Source organism: Pyrus communis, chromosome 6 (genome assembly GCF_041283825.1).
Source record: "Pyrus communis isolate YQ-2024b chromosome 6, ASM4128382v1, whole genome shotgun sequence".
In the NCBI taxonomy this organism is placed as follows: Eukaryota; Viridiplantae; Streptophyta; class Magnoliopsida; order Rosales; family Rosaceae; genus Pyrus; species Pyrus communis.
Window position 1 is genome coordinate 4,078,913 of NC_142570.1, and position 10,215 is coordinate 4,089,127.

Genomic DNA, 10,215 nt, shown 5'->3' on the forward strand with positions numbered 1-10,215 from the left:
CAATTGAATAATAATACACTGATTGAAAATGCATGGTTTTGGGATTCCTTGCCCACTAAACTATCAACTATATATGCATATGCAAGTTCTCTCACAAGATTCCAACTCCTGATTAAGAAATCAACCAACCTAATTAACAATATCTTAAGAGATACTGATCAACGTTAATCATCTGCTACACTGCATGCCAACCTACCAATTAATGCAAAATCGATCTTCAATGGTGGGCTGATCTTTCTTTTTCCTTTTTTTTTTTTTTTTTTTTTTTTGCAGAAAATAGTTGGTGGCTTTTTATTCAAAATTACCTATGAGATTGTCATAACTCCTCGTATTGGTTCTGAAATTTAAAATTGATAGTAGAAGCAGTCATTGAGATTGTACACCGTCAATCATTTTGGTTATTTCGTGAGAAATCTCAATTAAATTGAGGGTATTTTGTCAAATCAACCCCTTTTCTTGAATTTGTGGTTTCTTCAATTTAACGAAGATTTTTCAGAGAAAGATCAAAATGATTGATGGTGGACAATCTCAAGGACTACCTCTATCAATTTTAAATCTCAGAGACCAAAGTGAAGAGTTATAACAGTCTTAATGATCATTTTAGCTAAAAAATGAATGGTTTTGTAGATCTTGATGATAAGGTTTAAGCCTCAAAATAATACGTCATGCAACATCTAACATGCCTTGCTAGATCAATTTGTAAACACTACTTGATAAAATCTAGAAATCATAACGTCGACTGATCAGATGAAGTATAACAACATCACAAATATCAAATTGTATGAAGGGCAAAACGTTTTTGTCCATGGGTTATTATCGAAGATTGATTAACCAATGAATTGCCTCAAACATGTTTGCATATAACGTTAAAGTTATTTGATCATGTTTAAGTGGGATATCCAGCCAAGCATAAATGATAAATCTTGGTCGTCACCATGATCTGTCGACATACATCAACGAGTAAGAATCACCCACTAGCTTATCAACAAATGATCCATACTTAACTCTAAATCTTTAATTGGTAAGACGTTGATTACTGTGATATAAACTTACATACATCAACAACTGATATTTAACCATTATAATATAACAACAATTGATTCAAACAAAACTTTTAAATTTAACTGGTAAGCCGTCGCATACATCAACAGTTGAGATTCGACCACTCGTGCATGAACAACTGACCGGAAGCACAACACAAGGGAGGAATTAATGATGTTTTAGACTTGTTTAGATTGGTAATCGGTCCAGCAGGCAAATTAGGACCCAGCCAAGTTGTAGTTGTAAATTGTTTGCATGCTTTGTAGGCCTTGTACCTTGTGGGTGCAATTTGGGCTGTACCTCTTGTCTGTGTGAACCTAGACAGAGTTAGTTGGCCAAGTCATACGGAGAGTGAAACTTTCGTGCTCCAAGAGCGGATCAGTTTTCTTTCTTGTTTTTTCTTTGTTTTATTGGTGATTTAAAACAAAAGAAAATATTATCACTTAATATTACAGTTTAGTAATAATTTTTTTTTATTTGTAAGTGAGAGATTTTAGATTCGATTATCATTAAAGACGAATCACATTATGGCTAACCATTGTGAGGCTTACATACTCTAATCGAATATGTTTAAAAGGAAAACTAGTAAATAAAGTTAAAAAAATAGTCACTCAATACTACAGTCTTGTAGTATTTCTCTTCACTTGAAAGTGAAAGGTTTTAGGTTTGAATCTCTTGGATGATGAATTCGATACCAAATTAAGTTATCTATTATATTGCTTAACTAAACTTTTTATTTTCTAATGTAAAAATATCGATATATTAAAAAATAAAAAATAGAAGTTAAAAATTAAAAAGGAATCAGAGAGGTAGAGGGGAGAGAGAGAGACCGTATACGGAAGAGGACCATACGACTTCTCTGACACTCCCACGGATCCCTCTGTATGAGCGTGGGGCCCACTTGCTTTTCGGCCATAACACTATAGTCCTCACTCCTCTTCGGTTACTGTTACAAGTTTTGTAACGTACGGCCTGCTTGATGAAATGACTCATATACCCTCGAGTGAAATTTTGAGGGACTAAAATAGCCTTGGTGTTGGTGCCTCACTGCTTTAGAAGTTTTGAGCACGGTCGTTAAAGCTCACTTTATTTTCGAAGTTGGAATGAGATATCGTTTCCCCGTAAAGAAGTTGTTTGTACCGTACTTCATCGATGATGAAATCACCAAGTGTTTTGTATCTTTTAAAATTTACTGAAAGATTCTTGATGAGTGATGAGGTATCTTTGCCGAAGCACACAAGTTTCTCTCTAATCACTAATTCTTTACTCAATCTTTAGATAGGAAAGTGCACAATGAATAAGATTTTGATTCTAATTTATCGGATCTCAATATTAAAAGAAATTACAAGTGTGTGATAATTTCAATGTTAAATTATTAACACTTTTAAATTCGATCAAATCCAACTTATGTACTTATTTCTGGGCCAATAAACATTATAATTACTACATTTAATGATTGTTAATAAAAAATTATTGCATAGGGGCTTTTAACTTTGATTGAAGAACAAAATTTGAGAGGTAAAATGCTTTAGCAAGTGTTGCCCACAATCATGTTTTGCTTATAAAAAATAAGTCATAGTCAAGATATTACCAAATAGTAATCTCTTCCTCCAGTTGTGTACACAATGAAAATTACTAATAGTAATAATTAATGCCACCACTCTTTAAAAAATATTTAAAATTACTCTTATAGTTAATGCTACCACCCTTTAATCAATGACATTCCTAGTGGATTATGACTATAATTGAAATTGGGTATTTGAAAAAATTGATGTTTTATCACAAAATTAATTCGTATTATGGAGAGTAATTAATTTCTTTTAAGCGTTATTTTTTTCTTTTGATGTGGAATTAGTTCTTTCAATATGTCCTCTTATGTGTGGCTAAGTTTCAAGTTTAACAATTGAACGACACAAATCGGGTGACGTGAAGCAAGTGTGATCGTTAGGCTTCACATGTGAGACAACCTGCTCTAATGCCATAAAGAAAGTTGAGGTTTCACTATAAAACCAATTAGCAATATGAAACGTAGCCCAATTACTTATAATCACATGCAAAAACTTTCTTTCATAGGGTGGAGGATCCAAATTGTAGCGATCCTCATATCTGAGTCATTCATTATATATCGTGCGGTTAGAAATAATTTGAATTTTATTATTTAAAATTAAAAACAAATAGTATATAACGAAAACTAACCGTATGATGTACGATTAACGACTAGGATATGAGGATTCTTAAAATCTTTACAAAGAGGATCCGAAGAAGATTCTCTTCCTTCGAAAAAATAAAAAACTGACCTGTCAAAATGTGAAAAAGCTTATGATGTATTAAGTATTTACCACCACCAATTAACATTATTCATGCTAGTTTGCTCATTCCAAGAGTAACAAAGGGGCAAGGCAGTGGCATTTTGGCATTGGGATAAAAAGGACAAAGAGGGAAAATCAGAGAGGTAGAGGTCAAAATCAACAAGGTTCCAGTTTGTCTCCTCAGAAGTGGATCTTCGCACGTTCCTGTTCATGAATGGAGTTTGTAGAGAGTAGGAGCTGTGAATTTTATGGAGAGATGAGATGATGAGACAAGTACAGCCAGGCACCTCCCGCCCATAGCATATGCTTTTACTGCACCACCACCACCACCACCACCAACTTACCAACTCATCTCTCAACCGACCCATTCCTCTCGCTCTCGCTGTCTCTCTCTCCCTCCTGTTTTTGTTTTCTAGCTTCACGTTATTACAAGCTTTCAACCTTTTTCTTCTACTTGAACTACTGCATCCCTCACCACCTGAGCTCTTTCTCTCAACTTCTCAAAACCCATGTGTGGTTTTGGGCTTGGAAGCTCGAAAACCATATTTCCAGAGCTTCTTTTGGTCTTTCAAATGGTGGGTTTCTCTCTAAATATGTAGAAATTCAAGATTTCTGACCAAAGGCTCTACCTTCTGCCCAGAAACATGCTTATTGCCTCGAAAATTATCAACTTTTTTCCCAGCTTCTGCTTAATCTGAATCCGTTATCCACCAGCGTTTAAATGCACAGAGATTGATGATTTCGAAATGTAGGTGTCCGAAAAACAACAATTTAATCATTCTGGGTCGTCTGCAAATCCAAGTTTTTCTGCAAATTTGGAGGCTTTCTGCTAGTTGAGGAGTGAAAATACCAAAGGGGTTCTGAGTTTTTCTGGTTTTTTTTTTTTTTTTATGAGTTTTGGCGCCGACCCATGAAGAATTTCCACTGGTTTAAGCAGATTTCCAACAATGGCAAGCTGGAGAGGAGGCTCTCCCTCGGCGAGTATAACCGTGCAGTCTCATGGTCCAAGTACTTGGTGTCCTCAGGGGCTGAGATTAAAGGGGAAGGAGAGGAGTGGAGTGCTGACATGTCACAGTTGTACATTGGGTGTAAATTTGCTTCGGGAAGGCATAGCAGGATTTACAGAGGGGTTTATAAGCAGAGGGATGTGGCGATTAAGCTGATCAGCCAGCCTGAGGAAGATGAAGGGTTGGCTGTTTTGCTTGAGAAGCAGTTCACTTCTGAGGTTGCTTTGCTCTTTCGTTTGCACCATCCTAATATCATCACTGTAAAATCTCTCTCTCTCTCTCTCTCTCTCTCTCTCTCTCTCTCTCTCTCTCTCCTGTCTTGGGTTTAAGGTGGTGTTGCTTGCCTTTTCAGTTCTGTTGGAAAATTTTTCAAGGATGTGGTCCTGGTTGATGTTTTGTTGGAAATGCAGTTTTTGTTTTTGTTCTCTTTCAGGTTTTCTTCCTGCTAACTTTTGTGATCTTTTGGTCTGTATAAAACCCAAAACCCCTTATAACCCTGCATTTTAAGATCTTACTGCAAGAAAGCACTCGAAAATGGAACCGGAATTGTTCGGCCCAGTGTTTAGGAAATCTGTTACTGTTTCATCATTTAGGCATTGATTGATTGTTGCAGATTCCTTACTTAAGAGTTTACATCCTTATAATTCTATATCTGACCTTAATCTTTGTTGATATCTCGTGTAATCCGAAAATTGTAATCAGTTGTTTCAAGAATTTTCACTTTTAGAGAATCATGGTAGTAACATTCTGATGTCGAAACAATAGCTGCCCTTGATGTTTTTTGACCTTCATGTACCAAATTTATTCTGCAGTTTGTTGCTGCTTGTAAGAAACCTCCAGTGTTCTGCATTATCACTGAGTATTTAGCTGGGGGATCATTAAGAAAATATCTTCATCAGCAGGATCCAAATTCTGTTCCGCTTAGCCTAGTTGTGAAATTAGCCCTCGACATTGCTCGTGGGATGCAATATCTCCATTCTCAAAGTATACTTCATAGGGATCTCAAGTCAGAAAATTTATTGCTAGGGGAAGATATGTCTGTGAAAGTTGCGGATTTTGGAATTTCATGCCTAGAGTCACAGTGTGGCAGTGCAAAGGGATTCACGGGCACTTACCGTTGGATGGCACCCGAAATGATCAAAGAGAAACACCATACAAAGAAAGTTGATGTTTACAGTTTTGGAATAGTTCTGTGGGAGCTTTTAACGGCATTGACACCATTTGACAACATGACTCCTGAACAGGCTGCATTTGCAGTATCGCAGAAGGTATTTTTCTCATTGTACCCGTGATGGTACTTGCCCTGCTCTGCGGTTAATAATTTGTATCAATACGTATTAGTTATCATTGAGGTGTTGATATGGTGATACCTATTATTGACACCGGGATATTATCATAGCAAGCTTTAGTCTACGCATTTAAATGAGGCCAATATATCCATTCTTGAAATATTGAACTCTGAATAACAGGCCTAAAAAAATCCCGGTACTACTAAAAATTGTTTTTGTCACCCATATGTTTCTGACTGTTCAAAACTGTTAGAGATTCATGGAAACAGAGAATGATGGTGTTCCTTTCTGAATCATTTTCTTTTCTGCATATTATATTCCCATTTTAGCACACTAAGATACAATTTAAAGCATGCAATTTGTACTTGCCTCCTAAACTGACTGCTTGAATAACTCTCACATGCATTGATATTTTTGGTCTTAGAAAGATCTTAAGTATCAGCTCTTCTACTTCACAACATTTGATAAACTTTCTTGAATTGCCATCCAGTAAAAGTAATATGCCATTAAGGAAATTACAGTTTATCTGTTATCGTTCTTAGTTTCTATCTTCGTGATGCATCTATTACACCAGTATGTTTCTCACATGCATCCTAAGTGGGGTGAGAGACAGTCATTTATATGCTTGTCCTTGTATTATCCAGATCATGTGGGGACCTGCTGCATTTGGCCATCCTTATCTATGCAGGAAATGACATCTGCGAAATTCAGAGAAATATATTAAATCCTATATCTTTTTCTTTGTTGATAAGATATTTTAAAGCAGTGGTAGTCATGCACTAATACATGTACACATCTGAATTCTGAAGGATGTTGTGGAGGGTTGCATTTAACGTTTGTTTAATTCTGCCTCATAATGATAGTATAACTTCAGCGATTTCGTAATTGCCTTCTACCAAGAAGCAGCATACTGGCATCTAACATTTCGATCTGTTTCAGTTTTAGCGGTTGGCATCTTCTTGCACCTGTTAAGATTTTGTGGAATAATTGGGAACCCTGTCTGTTTGCCACCTTGAATTCTCACTTTCCACCCATGTAAACCGGTTTTGTTGCTATGTTTTGAACCCTTTTAACATAAAGCTGACCTGTTATGGAGATATATGTCGATCTCCTTTTGGTTCTGAAACTATGAACATTCAACTTTTTTCGTGTGGTTGCACTATTCTGAATAACCCCTGGAATGTATGGCATCAATATGCGAATCAATTTACTTGGTTGCGCTTATGATTCCCGTAAACATGAAAGTCAAATGTTTTGTGTAAACTAAACCACATGAACGGGAAAAATGTGCTGGAAGTTGTCGCAAAAGCCAGAATTTGGCGGTTCACAGCTACAGTTTGCCATTCAAGTTTGGTTGCAGGAACTGAAGATGAGATGAGTCCTAATTAGTTGAAACTTTGTCGGGTTGATGCGGTTTTTTGTATGAACACAATAGACTAAGTATCCTGCAGTGGTCTTAATACAATGATAAGGTGTTACTTTCCTTTGTAGAAAAGCTTATTATTCCGTTATATGTGGTTATATCTGCTTCATTTTGTGCAGAATGCAAGACCCCCATTGCCGTCCACATGCCCTGCGCCATTCAGTCGTCTCATCAGCCGATGTTGGTCAAGCCATCCGGACAAGCGGCCTCATTTCAACGAGATAGTGCACATTTTGGAAGGTTATGCTGAGTCCCTTGAGCAGGACCCGGATTTCTTCTCATCTTACGAGCCACCGGAAAATCACGCCCTATCGCGATGCTTTCCGAAATGGACGGGTCGCCGGTAGATCTGCTTCTGGAAAGATTTAGGGATTCTTTTTTTCTGGAATCAAAGTTTTGATGTTAAAATGTAAACATATGCTTTTCTTGTCAAGGTTCCCCATGTTCATATGAATTATGATTTGTGAACATTTTTGTTTCCTTTCTGTCTTGTTAACCTTTTTATCCTTCTATCCTTTTATCTTGAATATAATGGGATTAATAGCACTCATAGTCACTGCTTTTATTGGTGTTTTAACTTGTGATGCAAACAATTGTATTATCCTATTTATGATTGATATATGCAATAATGTGCATATTAAATTCTTTGTTTATTTGTTTTAGTCAAATTTGATGTTAAATGTTGAATGTGACAAATTTTTTTTTTAATAAGAGGACAACTGGTGACAAGTCACGGTTATCCATCTCTTCGGGGTCCGGAGAGGTTATAGGGAGTTTCACCTTACCCGTGGTCACAGTTAAGCAAACTCACTAGCTCGGAGCATCGAACTCGTGATCTTTCACATGACCACAGTCAAGTAGACTTACTAGCTCGGAGAATCGAACCCGTGACCTTCCACATTTTTTTGTTTATTGGGAAGCTGCAGTATGCGCCCTTACCACTAGGTTACTTGTTGTGGTTGAATGTGATAATTTCAATAGAAGCACTTTTGAAACTTCCTCTCCATCATTCCTAAAGTGCGTTGCCACTATTAGCCTAAGACTTGGATATATATGAAAGTTTATGGTATGCGTCGGTTACATATCTATAAAGAGATTTTATTTCAGCTTAGTACATTATCATAGTATTTCAAATTAATAATACAATATCATTGAACAGATGAATTTGCATATTGGAGTCAAGGTTAGTGATTCTCATTATCCTAATCCATTGACCATATATAAGTGAGTTTAACATGTATGTTGTCATGCTTGCTTCCAATTGTCCACCCAGGGACTTCTTTCACTCTAACTTACAATTTCACTTGTAATTAGCTGTTTTTTTTTAACTAATTCATTTTATTTTCTCTTAAAAAGAAGAGTAATAAATATAGCTGAAGAAACACCAAAAGAGAAAAAGACAAAAGACCAAAATATAGTTGAAGATTACATTTATAACCATCTGTGACATTGTTCAACGTGCGACGGTTTGGCCGAGTGGTCTAAGGCGCCAGATTTAGGCTCTGGTCCGAAAGGGCGTGGGTTCAAATCCCACAGCCGTCAGATTTTTTATTTTTATTCTCTTTTGCTTTTACAACTCCATCGAAAAAAGGATTGTAATGAGTCCCGCTGTGCCAAAAACTTTCTGCCCACTCTTTGCCTGCACTTTGGTGAGGACAAGAGTCTCTTTGATTGATTACAAGTTTTTTTTTCAAATTTTTTATTTATTTATAAAAGGGTACAATATTCATTAAGATGTCGACAAAATACTTACAAAATGTTTAGAACATAGAAATGATGTGGACTTCTAGAAAAAAAATCCTTACCGACACTTTCAAACCAGAATCGAGAAAAAAAGAGATCACCATTACAGAATAAGGGAGAAAAAGATGTAATCACTCAATAGAACTATCCTCAATCAAGATGTCCGCTACCACGCCGGTGGTTCACCAAGCCACCTCATGTTGCTCTCCAGTTCTTGCTCTTGCAAGCACATGTGCTGCCAGATTTGCTTCTCGTCTAACATGCCTAAGTTTGGGTTGAGAGAAAACTTTAAGGAATTAACGAATATCATTAATTATATATTGGCCCCAAATTAGAGGTATCATCGCCTTAACGTTGCATAGCAGCTAGATGAGGTCACAGAGAATCAAGAACTCTCTGACCTGTAAACCCTTAAACAGCAAGCTTACAATCGAACACTTTTACACAATGAAATCACAGATAATTAAGAAATAGTCACAGATTTAATTCAGTGAAAGTCACAGATAATACTTTTATACAGTGGAAGTTCTTATCAGTGTGCGAGCCCTAGAGCAGCTACAACATTACATTTGCATTCCAAATGCACAACAGAAAAGATGATACAAAATAATCACAACTAACTGCCCTTATCAAGGGTCGCTAAAAGATTGAGGACCAAGTAATTGGGTTTGTTTTAGATGGTGGTTCTTTCGTCGGTGCCTGAAAGTGAAGAGGCGTGTATCGTGGAATAAGTTTGCCTCCAGTACATGTCCCCATTGATGCATACACATTTCTGATGCAGCAACGCCAACAAAGTCAGACGACCAAAAGGAAGATCATCGATATCTACTTCTAATGTCCTCCATGAATCCGTGCTCAGTGTTGAAATCTTCAACCCAAGCCTTGTCTCTCCGCACAAGGCGAAGTTTGATAGACTCTCCGGTGCAGCAGGGGTAAACATCATGTGAAGCACATACCAAGCCGTTAATACGACATCAACGAGAGTCGGATTCCCTTGTTGGTCTAATTGGGAGGAGAAGAAGTGTTCCTTGCATTGAAGGACGGGGTGAGTAGTATTCGTTTTATCGTTGCAGTGAAAGTTCTGGTAGGCGGTGACAAAGGAAGGGCTGCGGAAGAGAGAGGACCAAGACTTGCGTACGCACCTTAGCTGCATCAGAAACTCTGCTAGTAGCCTTAACAGAATTTGATAGCATGATGTCCTCTGAGAGGATTACGGGTGATGATCATGATCACCTTACGTTACCAACTGGTTAGCGCTTTTATATATATGACGAGATATATCGAATCTAAACAATACAACTGGAATCAACAATCAACGTTGAAGAAAACTACGATTCACAATCTGAAGTTCTCGACTTCGAGTGAAAAGCGATAAAAAGAAGCGACGATAGAAGGCCACAGAT

At 37.1% G+C, this 10,215-nt stretch overlaps 1 protein-coding gene and 1 non-coding gene across 4 annotated transcripts; both read left to right on the top strand.

Moving 5' to 3' along the window:
• Positions 1-3,489: 3,489 nt before the first annotated feature.
• Positions 3,490-7,615, top strand: LOC137711085 (serine/threonine/tyrosine-protein kinase HT1). 3 transcript variants are annotated; one of them, XM_088695451.1, is made up of 4 exons: positions 3,724-3,925; positions 4,103-4,617; positions 5,170-5,625; positions 7,189-7,615. In XM_088695451.1, the coding sequence occupies exons 2-4, from the start codon at positions 4,261-4,263 to the stop codon at positions 7,414-7,416; spliced, it is 1,041 nt and encodes a 346-aa protein (XP_088551577.1). In that variant the 5' UTR covers positions 3,724-3,925; positions 4,103-4,260; the 3' UTR covers positions 7,417-7,615. The 3 variants fall into 3 exon arrangements, with proteins under 3 accessions (XP_068306392.2, XP_068306391.2, XP_088551577.1); XM_068450291.2 differs by having other exon boundaries at positions 3,490-4,617; positions 6,291-7,615; XM_068450290.2 differs by having other exon boundaries at positions 3,497-4,617.
• Positions 7,616-8,531: 916 nt separating this feature from the next.
• Positions 8,532-8,611, top strand: TRNAL-UAG (transfer RNA leucine (anticodon UAG)). Its single transcript has one exon. It is a non-coding gene; the product is annotated as a tRNA-Leu (tRNA).
• Positions 8,612-10,215: the final 1,604 nt, after the last annotated feature.